This window comes from Cajanus cajan, chromosome 5, assembly GCF_000230855.2.
Source record: "Cajanus cajan strain Asha chromosome 5, NIPB_CcT2T_4, whole genome shotgun sequence".
Classification (NCBI taxonomy): domain Eukaryota; kingdom Viridiplantae; phylum Streptophyta; class Magnoliopsida; order Fabales; family Fabaceae; genus Cajanus; species Cajanus cajan.
In genome coordinates, this window is record NC_138521.1 from 64,621,551 (window position 1) to 64,636,118 (window position 14,568).

At 31.8% G+C, this 14,568-nt stretch overlaps 1 protein-coding gene and 1 non-coding gene across 2 annotated transcripts; one reads left to right on the plus strand and one right to left on the minus strand.

Moving 5' to 3' along the window:
- The first annotated feature begins 5,090 nt into the window (after window positions 1-5,090).
- On the plus strand, window positions 5,091-9,970 carry LOC109811895 (Leucine-rich repeat protein kinase family protein). Its single transcript, XM_083075675.1, has 10 exons — window positions 5,091-5,516; window positions 5,595-5,666; window positions 5,740-5,883; window positions 6,039-6,110; window positions 6,202-6,261; window positions 6,372-6,472; window positions 6,557-6,688; window positions 6,781-7,125; window positions 7,779-8,158; window positions 8,955-9,970. Exons 1-10 carry the CDS (start codon window positions 5,254-5,256, stop codon window positions 9,339-9,341), a joined length of 1,956 nt encoding a protein of 651 aa, XP_082931801.1. The 5' UTR covers window positions 5,091-5,253; the 3' UTR covers window positions 9,342-9,970.
- Window positions 9,971-14,468: 4,498 nt separating this feature from the next.
- Window positions 14,469-14,540, minus strand: TRNAM-CAU (transfer RNA methionine (anticodon CAU)). The gene has a single exon. It is a non-coding gene; the product is annotated as a tRNA-Met (tRNA).
- Window positions 14,541-14,568: the final 28 nt, after the last annotated feature.

The following is a 14,568-nucleotide window of genomic DNA, read 5'->3' on the forward strand; positions in this document are numbered from 1 at the left end:
TCTCAAGTAATGTTCCTAATTTAATATCTAGCACTTTTGCTATATGACAAATAAAAGATATTCCTTTACTTTTTTAAATACAAGAAAAATGAAATTTAAAATGTTATTTTTGAAAGAAAAAAAAATGTTCTATTTATAACAGAAACAATTCGACAATATTTTGATTACAATAATGAAATTATAAAATCTTCTAAATAATCATTTAAATTAATTTCTTTTGCATAATAGATCAAATGGTTATTACACTAAATATATTTAAACAATTTAAAAACATGATAAAGAAATGTTAAGTTTTGATTTGAAATTAATAGATGGATTAAATTTATTTTAAACTAAATTAATTAATTCGAAAATGAAATACTAATTGACATACATAATTACATATAAGGAGATTTTATTATTTTATAGTAAAAATGATAGTTTTACTTTTCTTTTTACAACAAAATGCGGTTATATATATATATATATATATATATATATATATATATATATATATATGTATTATCATATCATTGAGTACAAGTTGGAATGAGATCAAAATCTTCCAAACTAAATTTAGACAATTGAACAAACGAATAGATAACTTTATTTGTTTGTCTCACGAACAAATTCAACCCAAGGGAAGACTTTTGAATAAGATAAAAGCTTTTCGATATTGATACGGTTAGAAAAAAACGTAATTTTGTTATCCTACTAACTTATTCAAAGTGAGAATATTTAAAAGTGTATTTTATCTTGCTTTAATTTGTGTACTAATTGAAGAGTAGTTTAAGACAATATAACATTTCATTATATTATAACACTTTACATTACGATAAAATATACTAGAATATGTCAAGAAGTGGTATCACACAAATTATATCTTAATGTACACACACGAGTAAAATTAGGACTCTCAAACTTGTTATCCCCAATGTAATGAATTTTCAAGTTTTATACAATAAGACCTTTTTTGATATTGTATCTTGTATCGTATTCGTCACAAAATAAGTTATGTGAATGATATATATTATACAAAACTCAATGCTTATTCATGCCACATTTGTTCATGTTACATATCATAAGTTATATTGTGGCTAGATAATAACGTTCAAACTTTCGTCTTGACTAAATCTCATCTTATACTTCACATCACATGACCACACATTCACATCATATATTCCATGAAATAACATCAAGGTAGTCATAAAATTATTTTCACCATTAAATAGGTAAAATCCAACAATACATCAATATAATATACTCCATTAATCAACATAGTTCATACATCATTCTCACGCGTGTCAATTACCATTCATACATAACTCGGTAAGTAAGCATAAATAGGGTTATGCTTAGGCATGGCAACGAGGCGAAATGAGTACGAGTTTTATGATATTCATCCTTGTCCCCACGATTCAAACTCATCCCCATCCCCGTCGTCGATACCTGATGGGTATGTAATTTTTGTCCCATCTTCGTTCCCGTCACGTATCGGGTATACCCGTACCCGTAAAAAATTAATTAATTTTTTTTTTGCAAAAAAACAAATACTTTTAACTTATCTTTTTGTTGTATTACAATAGTAATTGATTTATTTTTCTATCTCATATTTTAATAAAGAGAATTCTTAATAATTAAACAACCATAGATGTTACACGTCATATTAAACACTCACACATAATTAAAATCTTACAAATTAAACAACTACACATAATTAAAATCTTACAAACTAAACAACTACAAATGTTGAATAATGTCACAAATAAACAGTCACAATGTTGTGTTGAAATAACAAAATAAATTGATATTTCTTAAATCAAAAATAGAATTTATCTTGTAAGTGAAATCAGGGATGAGGATGGAGATGAGGACGGGGCGGGTAAGTATATACTCGTCCTTGTCCCCAGTTTAATATTTTGGATTTTACCCATATCCGTACTCAGTCAAATTAGGTATTTTTTGTTAAAGTCAGGACGAGTGTAAATATTACCTATAGATACGAGTTTATTTGTCATCCTTAGTTACGCCCAACGCAAAAATTGTAAAGAGCAATCCCTTACTCTTTGTCATTTTTGTGTTTTATGTAGTGTTAGAAAATAAACTTTTGCAAAAAGTACAAAAATCTCACAAGACAACCCAACATGTAATTTGACAAATTTCAATAGCTAAAAATATACGAGTGTGATTAAATACTAAAAAAACTATCTATTTACATTCTCACATACATTATTCTATACAAATTCACTTACTATATTCCTAGGTTTCCGCAAAAACCATCATGTACTCATAGATTCACGATTCCATGCAATTAAATAGAATTAAACATGATTATTCATCGATTATTACGATTAAAGCACATAAAATAAAAGTATAAAACACAGGAATATAAGTTACAATTCAAATTTAAAATTTCTTCCTCGTACATATGATAGAAGCAAGATTAGAGATTAATCTCTCTATTTGTAAGTATCTCATATCCAAGAACAAGAAAACTATTCACATTTGTTACCTTTAACTCCCATTGATATCATCCGTAAAAATAATTAACCTTAATTGCACTTCTTTCTCTTTTTATTAATTAAAACTCGTAATTAAATATATAAAATACACATATTTCTCCTAATACATAAATAAAATAATTTTACAATTTTTGTTGTTGTTTGGTAGCACGCATATTTATATATAAGAAAACTTAATTAATTAATTAACTCTTATTAATTTATTTAGAAAAGTTTGGATGTTACGTTAAACTTCTAGCCTTCCCATGTCCATCTTATAGCTGCAAGCAAGGCATATATTGCCTATGCATAAAGTTAATGATAATCCTTTAATGTATATATAAAATTAAAAGCAAGATCAACATACTAATGCAAGATTATTCTAATTTAATTAGTGACGTTGAGTTTAAATTGTGAGTATATAACATTTATAAAGTAAAATTTATCATTTATAATGATCTCATTCATATTTAAATAAGATTATTTTTAATATAAAATACATAAAATTTATACAATTCTCCACGTTAAACACCCACTTGAATGGGGGAAGTAGATAGATGACTCGACGAATATTGCACCACTTAATTTGTCAATGTTGATGATTTTCGTAAGTTTTTATTGTTGCTTCTCGTGGTAAAATTCTTCTTTGTTGTAGAACACAAGTTGAATTAATTGATTTGTTCCATGAATGAATTGTTTTGTTCCATAGATATTGTTTTAAGTTTTTTGTTTAATTTCTGAATGCAAAGGAAGAATGATGAGTGTGTGAAGGGTGAAGAGGGACCCAGGCACTAGTCTAGTCACTCTTGTTAGACGGAACAATTGGCTGCGCAGTGTCTAATCAACGCAGCTTTGCTTTATCAGTACCTCCTATCCTGCACCTCTCATGTCTCAACTCCCAAATCTCAATCACAGATGCTTCAATACATTTTTAATAATTGCTTACCACTGTTTAATATTCTTCCATCTCTATTTACCTCTTTTTCCTCTATATTCTAAATCTAAATTTTCAATACAACTATGATTTAAAACACATATATATTAAATTATTCTGACGTGTGAAACAAGTTTGACTGTCCCGATCTAAATTTTGTTAAGTATAATCAGTAAGTTCTTTATGTAGGGTAAGAAGATTTTTAAATTTGAATAACATTTAGAATATCATATTTTAAAATGGACATTATTAATAATGATACACAATTAATTTCAATAAATAAGAATAAATAAAAATATAATAATTTAAAAATAAAAATACATCTTAGAAATGGATCATCTAAATTAAGATATGTTGAAAATTAAAATCGATTGAAATTATATATTAAGAGACCGATCATTATGAATTATTAGTGTAAAAATTTTATATTTGTCTCTTATCAATTCACAAGAGATTATTTTTAATATGACGTTTAAGATATATATATATATATATTATTTTTATTTATAATATAGATAATTTTTATACGTTTACTCAGTAAGTTGATCGACTTTTATATTGATATTACATTTTTAAGTGTTAGAAAAAAATTAAATTAAAAGTGACAATAATGATAGTTTTTATTGGTTTGTACTACAAATTTGTATGTACATTAAATTCTTTATGGGTGATAAGTATATGAAAATTTGTGATTTTTTTTATAGACATGATTACATATATTCAAAAACTAACAACTAATTTGTATCTGTAAAATATAACTTTATGTTAAAAAAATATTATTTTTAATATAGACATAATTCAAATTTAAGAACACTAAATTAATCATTTATATTCCAAAATTCCACCGACCTTACAATCCCTAAATAACAAGCTTAATTATGATAGTTTCCCATTGAATGGTAATACAAGCATATTCCCTACTATAATATCCAGCTTGTATAAAAGGAATTACTTCAATTTAATATAACGTATGAAAATAAAAAACAAGTGAATTAGATTTAAATAATATTATTATTGGAAAAAAAATATAAATACCTATTGTTAATTATGTAAAATACATATTTAATGCAAAAGAAGTCCGAAGGAAAAAAATGATTTTATTAAAATTCTCTAAAACAAAGCTTTGATATCTTGTATACTCTACTAAAAACTTTGTTTTTTTCTTCTTCTTTAACATTGACTACCATAATAATAATAATATTAATAACCAATAAAACAGTAATAAGAATATTGTTAGTAAGTGTTGTTGAAGTATTAATTACGAAATTTAAATTATTTTTTATTCAAAATAAAACACACTTTAAAAACGTTAGTGAGTATATATAGAATTCAGATACAATATTACAATACATGTTCTCCTAGTTATTTAAAAAAAATAAAAAATAAAAAAAGACCAAGACCTATACACAAATTGGCACCCTTATTGGTTAGGTACTTAACGTACTTAGATTTATGCATGGTTTCATATTTTAAAAATAAATAAAATACAATTGAGTTTTTATTACAATTATAAATTATAAAACATTACAAATCATTGTATTTATAAATTATAATAATTGTGTAGTTAATTTAAGTATTTTGTGATAATATGAGTGTTGTGACTTGTGAGGAGCGTGTATCTGTTAGATTTTGATATGAAAATGATTTATATTAAAAAAAGGGTAGATGTTGGAAGCAATATAGAGTGGATTATGGAAGTGGAAATAGAGATAGAATGCATGAGGAGATAGACGTTTTGATTGTGGCGCTCACTAAAAAGCAGAGCAGAGGAAAGGAAAGAAAAAGAGAGTTGTTGTCTTGTGTCGTGTTTCTAGTTTCTACTGCCATCGCCCATCAGTCATGACTATGAGCATGCCTGAGCCTCAGCCTCAGCCTCAGCCTCAGCCTCAGCCTCTCCACTGCCTCCTTCTCCTCTTGCTACTCTCTGGCCTGGCTCTCTCCTCCGCTTCCCAGCCTCGCAACCCCGAAGTGGAGGCTCTGATGAACATTAAGTCCTCTCTCAATGATCCACACGCTGTCTTAAACAACTGGGATGAGTTCTCCGTCGACGCTTGCAGTTGGGCCATGATCACTTGCTCTTCCGATTACCTTGTCATAGGCCTGTCAGTTACTCTCTCTCTCTCTCCCTCCCTTTTCCCGCATTTCCTTCCTCACTTCTCTCTTTCTTTTTCTCTCTGCAGGGGTGCGCCTAGTCAGTCTCTTTCCGGAACTTTATCTCCAGCTATCGGAAATCTCACCAATCTTCGACAACTGTAACTCTAACCTCTTTAGTTCTTCTCTTTTCCTATTTTACTGTCATTTTATTCTGTCAATGCTATTATGCAGGTTACTGCAGAACAACAATATCTCAGGCAATATACCACCCCAACTCGGAACCCTTCCCAACCTTCAGACTCTAGACCTTTCCAACAACCGATTCTCGGGGGTCATCCCTGCATCTCTTAGTCAATTGAATACTCTTCAGTACCTGTCCGTAATTATTCTTTCCTTCATTTTAATCTTCCTTTGCTAACAATTATCTTGTTAACTTTATTTTATTTTATATATTGTTGCTAATTGCTTATTGCTTATTGCTAATTGCTTCCTTCTTTTCTTCAAATCCTCTTGTGTTTATTTGTCCGTAGGAGGCTCAACAACAATAATTTGTCCGGATCCTTTCCCGTGTCATTGGCCAAAACCCCACAGCTTGCTTTCTTGTGAGTCTTGTTATATCAATATTTCCACCTGCTCACACGTCACTGTCTTGTGGCTTTCTTACTATTTGCTGAATTACTGATATGCGCTCAGGGACTTGTCTTATAACAATCTCAGTGGACCATTGCCCAAGTTCCCTGCCAGGTCATTCAAGTATGTTGTCTCTTAATCTCCTCCGTTTGTTGTGTGGACAATGATCTTGTATTATGTCAAAGTTTCTACTCTGCTTTTCACCTGATTCACTGTTACTTCTGTTTGTGTAGTATTGTGGGGAACCCATTAGTTTGTGGAAGTAGCACTACGGATGGTTGCTCTGGCTCAGCAACCCTCATTCCATTTTCTTTCTCACAAGTGTCATCACAAGGTACGTCCTTTTAACCTCTACCACCTTCGTTCCTCATCATTTCTTTACACGACAATTTAATGTGTATTACATTTCTTTTTCTAGGAAACCACAGGTCCAAGAAATTAGCAATAGCACTTGGGGTTAGTCTTAGTTGTGCGTCTCTCATCCTCCTGTCTTTTGGGCTATTTTGGTATAGAAAGAAACGGCAGCATGGAGCCATCCTATATATCAGTGGTGGGTAGCACTGTAACGCTGGTTCTTAGGCTTTATAGTACTGGTTTGGTATTATTAGGATAATTGTACTTATGGTTTTGATGTTATTGCAGAATTTAAGGAAGAGGGAGTTCTTAGCTTGGGGAATCTTAAACATTTTACTTTCAGAGAGCTCCAACATGCCACGGATAATTTCAGCTCCAAGAATATACTTGGTGCTGGAGGCTTTGGCAATGTCTACAGGGGTAAGCTTGGAGATGGCACAATGGTGGCGGTGAAAAGGCTGAAAGACGTAAATGGTAGTGCCGGCGAATCTCAGTTCCAAACCGAGTTGGAGATGATCAGCTTGGCAGTTCACCGCAATTTACTTCGCTTAATCGGATATTGTGCTACTCCCAATGAAAAACTTTTGGTTTATCCTTACATGTCTAATGGCAGTGTGGCCTCCAGGCTTAGAGGTAATTAATTTCCAGTGCTCCTTCTGTGTGTGATCATATCATGTGATATATTTTATTAACAGCAATGTTATCTACCTAGTCTTGCCGCACTTGGACTCTGTTTTAATGTTGTGATCTGCACTTGTCATGTCGAGTATACTTTTTTTTAATGTTAAAACATGTAATCATGCTAATTTGACAGTGGGATTTATAATCTTCATGCTATCTATTAAATGATGTGATGAAATTGTTATGGTTTTGAATGATAAGCTATAGAAATAGTCTGATAATTATGGGTACACCCTCAAACTGTAGTCGGTAATTCGGTGTGCTGACATTGCTTGATTAAATTTAAACTCTATTTGGATTACTTTTTTGTCAGTTTTTCAAAAATGTATCTTAGGCATTGAGTCCCTAATTTTGTTAGTATGATAGATTTGCTGTTATTTGTTTCTCTTTGTGGCTACTAGCAAGAGAAGCTATAAAGACAATCTCTTTGACTTTAAATAGTACAAAGACAAAGAATGAGAAGTGTCAGAAAGTTGTTTCGGACTGAGTTCTGCCAACTGTTTTTTGTTTACCTTCAATGTTCTGTTTCTTATAATGCATAGTTGAATCTTTATGCTTCCACCTTCCTTGTGGCTTAATATCATGTTTTTTGTGGGTGATGATAGGCAAACCAGCGCTAGACTGGAACACAAGAAAGAGAATAGCAATTGGAGCTGCCAGAGGCCTTCTGTATTTGCATGAACAATGTGATCCAAAGATAATACACAGAGATGTAAAGGCCGCCAATGTGCTTCTGGATGACTATTGTGAGGCTGTTGTTGGTGATTTTGGACTTGCAAAGCTCCTTGATCATGCTGATTCCCATGTTACTACTGCTGTCCGTGGCACTGTTGGCCACATAGCACCAGAGTATCTCTCCACCGGGCAATCATCTGAGAAAACAGATGTATTTGGATTTGGCATTCTCTTGTTAGAGCTCATAACCGGAATGACAGCACTTGAGTTTGGGAAAACGGTGAATCAAAAAGGTGCTATGCTAGAGTGGGTAAGTCTATTTTCTGCAACCGAAGCAAACTGTTTGTTCATTTTGTTGCATTCTGAAATATTTGATGTGATAATCTGGTAGTTAGTCTAATATCTTAGCTTATTCAGTATTTAGCTCTTCATTAGGAGTTCCTCATGCATGACTTTTCTTTGAACAATATATATATATATATTTTTAATATTTTGTTATGATCTGCACTGGGCTACAGCTTGTACCAAGATGTCTTAATGTTATTTATGTATTTGATACTCATGTATTGAATACTAGTATTGAAAAAGGGGGAAAAGGAAAATCATATTTCTAAGAGTTGTAGATTTGTTTTCTGATTTGACATGAGAAGCAATTGTGTTAGAAACCAGTGACAACATCTGTCCTCTGGTATGTGCATTGTATTAGGCCAGGCTGTTTTAACCAATTGCTCTTGATAACTCAAAAACATGGTCAGATATATTGTGCTACGGCTGGTCCATTATGTTAGTTATTCCTGTTGATAAGTGGATGACTTCTGTACTGCAGTTATTAAATTATAGTAGGGACTTTTCTGTTTAGTATGATATTAATGGGATATACCGTAAATATAGTTGCTATCTGTAAACCAAACCCCACGGGTCCCCCCAGGCTCCCTCCAAAAAAAGCTACTGTGAGTGCTGGGTAGTTGTTGATACTAGGGCAGTAGGCAGGTGATCTACCTGCTAGTACGCATCATTGGAATAGATATCTGAATGTTGGTTGAAATAATTGTTCATACTTTAAGATACTGGAGATCAATAATTCATTCGTCCCTTTGTTGTGACAGGTTAGGAAAATTCTACATGAAAAGAAGTTTGCGGTGTTGGTGGACAAAGAACTAGGAAACAATTATGATCGAATAGAAGTGGGGGAGATGCTGCAAGTCGCTTTACTGTGTACTCAATATTTGACAGCCCACCGTCCTAAAATGTCCGAAGTTGTCCGAATGCTTGAAGGGGATGGACTTGCTGAGAAGTGGGCATCATCACATAATTATGGCAATCACGACATGAACCCCAGCCACGGCAACAACAGCAATAGTACATCCCGCCCTAACTCTGCTTCTATACATGATGATGTTCATGATCGTTCCAGTATGTTTGGCATGACAATGGATGATGATGATGAACAGTCTTTGGAATCCTATGCCATGGAACTCTCTGGTCCTAGATAAACAAGAAATGGGGAAAAGAAAACAGCAAGATAGAAAAGCAGAAAGGAGTTCTCTTTGTCATAAATCTCAATTAATTTAGCTTTGGTTAATGGGTTATTCTATGGTATATAATCAAATCAAATGTGTATATATATATTCTAAAAAGTTGTCATTTTCGGTTTGTATTGTAAATAAACAGTTAAGTAGCACTGGTGATGTTGTACTCATGTTCCTGTGCATTTGGATGCAAAATATATTGTTAAGTGTAGAAAATGGGGTAGGTGGGTGCGCAATACGCACGTTAGACTTTGTATAGGGTGGACAGAGAGCATCATCAGATTCTTTGCTCTCGAGTGTGTTCCTCAGAATGATATTCGACAGTTTTGACTGAAGATGAAGATGGGCATGCATATTGCAGTGTCCTCTCGCAGTTGTCTTGTTCAAGTATGTGTGTTCAAACTTGAAAATATCAGTGTGTGATGGTCACAGTCTGAGCTTTTGAGCTGTTAGAGGTCATTGTCGATCTGATGCTTTGCAGGGCCACGCTTGCTGCACTTTTTCTCAATTTGGTGTCTTTTCGTATGTTCTTTTACTTTACTGTCTTCGTTACTCGTATAGTATTGCAATTTTTTCCCTTTTTCTATTATTCATTTCCTTTGACTCCCTACACCTTTTTACGAAATTTATTTGCTGCTAAATGGTCTGTATTCCTTAAGATGAAGTAATTGGTTTTATTTAACAAGTGATTTGAATGGTTAGAGTATGATAGATGCTTATTATGATTATTGAGAGGGTTTAAATTGGGAGAATGTGATTTAGTTACGATTATTTATGGTACGATGGAGCAAAAGCACGCGCACAAAACTAATGACATGCAACGAGAAATCCAACGAGATCCTAATGCAAAAAGTAACCACAATCAGTTCGGAATAATAGAATATCCAGCTCTCGATAAAGGACTTTAAAACCCAGACAGTATCCTGGTCAAGGATTTTTCTTTTCTTTTTGTACTATTCCTTTACTTTAATAACATCTTTCTATTTTTTAACCGTTATTAAGAAATCCCCCTTGCTAGAAATGCTCTTCATAATTTACGTTCTTCCCATGTTTCATGTCAGTTCTGATATCTATTTGTTAGCTAATTTATTTATTTTCCAATTTTCTATAATAACTTATAACGGCTACTTTCAGAATATTGTCCGAAATGAATTATCTTGGGCTTTAGAGCGTGAGTTCAATATTTTGACTGTGACCTTGGAATTGGATAAAGTACCATGAGTGGCAAAATATTGTTGTTAGTGCACCATGCGTGGCAAAATATTGAGGAATTGCATGCTACAATTAAGCTTTCAGAGCTGCCAACATGAATGCGATACTTGAAGGAAACAATGATTTCAAATTCCCTATAGATATCTATATATAGTACATGTGAGAATTTAATTTAACCTTCCTTCCCCACTATGTAAGGGAAGTACGTTAAAAATATTAATAATTTGGGTCTCGCAAGAAATTTAACCGTATGATAAATGGATTAAACCAATAGTTTACTTACCAACAATATGCCTTTTTCATTCAAATTTGTGGCTGTGTTCTGTGTATGTAAATTGTTGGCTAAAATGGTTTATCATGTGGTTAATTGTCTTGCGCAACCCAAATCAGAGTTGAACATGCTCAATATTTTCTCGAAAAAATGTGATTATCAAAGTTTGGTAGAATTTGGAGGCATAGTTTTATGAGTGTGGTTAACTTTGTCAAACTCTATAATGTCCTTAGTCCAAAGTTTCAATTTTCAAATTATATAAGTGGTATGATTATTAAGGGCTCCTGTTTGTGATAAATAAGTGCTATCAATAAAGGTTGAATATAAATAATATCGGAATTTTCAGCCTTTTTGTGATGCTAACTCGATATTCTTTAAATAAAAAATTCACTTTACCTTTTTAAGTGGGTTTATATATGCTAACTCGATTTTAAGAAATTCACATAATTTTGTCTCAAATGTAGAATTATATATATATATATAAATAAATAAAATTCCCTCTTTCCAATATCTTATTCTCTCTAACTCCTACATACATGAAATGTTAAGCAATGCATGATGAATGATTATTTATATAAACAACTCTCTTTAATTTAAAATCTAATACTGTACATTTTTATTATTAATTATTAATTTTATTAATTTTAAATGTTGTTTTGTTTAGTTGTTTATTAGTTGTGAAATTCTTGATGGAAATGAATTGGTAGTAATGTGTAGATGATATTTGGTGCCTTGCATGTTGAGATTTTTCTGAGTTTCAAGAGAATTGGGCCAAAATATTTTTCTGCCAAGTGCGAAAATTAGTATCGCGTCGAGAGCAACTTCATGGCGTCGAGTGTGGTTTGAGAGGCGTCGGGCATCCATGCCCTTGGAACTCTTTGACTTGGTGACGTTGGGATCTAGTTGAGTGATGCTTGGCGTGATCAAGGTAGTAGCACCCTGCCTAGGCGACGTTGGATGCCAATGTTGTGACGTTGGATGCCAATGTTGTTACGTTGGACGTGATTCAAGCAAAAACTCTTTTCCTAAATGAGGTTGAACGTGGTTTTAGCCAAGTTAGGCATGATTGACAAAAAGACTATCTACCTCATTCATGTTGGGCATAGGTAGATTGGCATTAGGTATGGGCGAGTCAGATGCTCTCTACCTCAATGGTGTTGGATGCGAGAAGAATGATGTCAGGTTCTAGATGCTAAATGAAAATGTGTTGTTTATTTGACTTAGTGTTGAACAAGTGAATGTTAGTTTGAGTTACTCACATGTTTTATGATTCTAGTTCATTGAATATTAATCTAGGATGGTCTATGTTGATAATTAAGTTTCTTAAAGTTGTAAGTTATTGAGAGTTGAATTGTAATAGAGTTGCATGTTGAATAGTATGGATAATAGCTATGTTGATAATGCTTAATACATGAAATTGAGTTGTGTTGATTGACTTAGAATTATAGGAGAAATTTTTGTTTTAAAAATATGAATATCCCATTGCAAGGATATGGTATTGTGATTTTCTATGTGCGTGGTTGTTGAAAATCTTTTTTGAGAAATAGACTCTTGAAGCAATGTATTGAGTCTTTTCTAGGACCTTAATTAATACAGTATGAGGGTTAGGTCAAACCATACTAATTATAAGTGACCAAATATAGATCCACATAGGAGAAATGTCGAGCTATACATGTATAAAGTGATCAAATCGAGTAGGGTACAAGGTTGAATGCGAAAAACTCTAACTAAGTATTGAAAAGAGTGAAGTATTTGAAGGATAGTCGACAGACTAATTCTATAATAGGCTTAACTATTCATGTTAAGATTGTGGTAGGCTCACACTCATGTTGTCCTAACCTTGATAGGAATATGGACTTTGCTAGTTTAAGTGAAAAAATCTGAGAAACTATATTGTATTGTGAATTTTTATCCAAATTTGTTGTTAATCTAGTTAGTCTAGAAAGATTATGTTGTTAAGTTGGTTCGAAAGAGTCAAACGAATTAGATTACTCAAATGTGTAGTAAGAGATATGTTAATTGAAATGTGTGAAGATGCATTGTGTTGTAGTGTTGATAAATTGTAAAGTTGATATGTATTGATATGTGGTAATGTTGCTTAAGTTGTTGTGTTGTACATAAGATGTGTTGATAAATGGTATGTTGTATTTGTTGTTGTGTTGTTTAAGTTGAAAAACCTGTATGTGTTGTATGGTGTGAGTTATATGTTGATGTTGGTAGTATAGTTGAACTTTACCTCTATACTTATTATGTTGTTTTCTGTAAGCTCACATTTACATGTTTTTTGTAGTTGAATTGTGAAGATTATACTTGTTATGAGAGTAGAGTTAGATTAAGCAGAAGGATTAGCTAGTTTTGGAAGCCATCTTAGAGGATGTCAGAATTGCTTGAGTTACTCTAGTGTAGCTATTTTTTTATTACTTGATCGACAACTTATGTTTATGTTTTATGTCAAGAATTATTGTATATAAATATATGTATAGTTTGTAGTTGTAGTCCCATCGAGGGACTTGCATTTATGATTTCAATTGATGAAGTTTATATATATATATATATATATATATATATATATATATTGCTACATGTATACGCAGAAATTGTTTATATGTAACCTTATGTAATTATATTTATGTTTTTTCGTTGTTTTAATTATTTAAGTGTAAAATATATAAACATGTTGAATCATTCCAATAAACAATCTAAAATCACATATTAGATGTTATAATAATATTTTATTTTATGCAATTTATAATCTCTAATTGAATATGCTCTTAGCTCATTTAGCATAACTATATAAAGAATTTTTAAATAATTAAATTTGAGAATAAAAAATGCTAAGTATATTTATTATAATTTTTTTTTTAAAATTAAAATATTTTATTTTATTTTTTAATATATTTAACATTAGACTCTTTAAATACATTTTATTATTTAATTATTTAAAAATCATTAAGGTATTAATTAGTAAATTATTTTTTTTAGGTTCGTTCCTGGAGTATCCACTCCAGTGACTAATCTCCTCGCTACGTTGGAGGCACCTCAAAGGGTGGGATAGCTGGCCCCAAGATTTAACACGGCTGCATACACAAGGCAGGATTCGAACTCCTGACCTTGCTTAAGCGTGGATCAACCCCTACCGCTGAACCACACGCTTGGGGTTACATAACAGTACTTTCTATTAATTTTATTTTTATAAAATAATTTAATTATTTTCTTATTAAAATTAAAACAAAATATGAATATACCAGACGCTACCTTGATGATAATCATAGGCACAAAATTACGAGTTTTTTTTTTTTTTTGTTATTATAAGAACATTCAACAGCATATTTTAATTGTTTCGTAAATATCCTCGTTTTTTAAAGAAAAATGTGAAAATGTTTTAACGAGTTATCTTTTTTATTATAAGAACATCTGATCCAGTGTCATATATGAATTGTTTCGTAAAAATCTTCGTTCTTTCAGAAAAAATGAACACTTGTTTTATAAATATCTTCGTTTATTTAAGAGAACCAAAGAAGATTTAACGAGTTATTTTTTATTATTTCGTAAATATCTTCGTGTTTTCAAGAAAAGTTAAAAAACCGCACCACTCGGAAGCCACTCTTTATCAGAGCCAGGTTTCGATCCTGGGACCTGTGGGTTATGGGCCCACCACGCTTCCGCTGCGCCACTCTGATTTACTGATAAGTTGTTCGTTGGAATTTT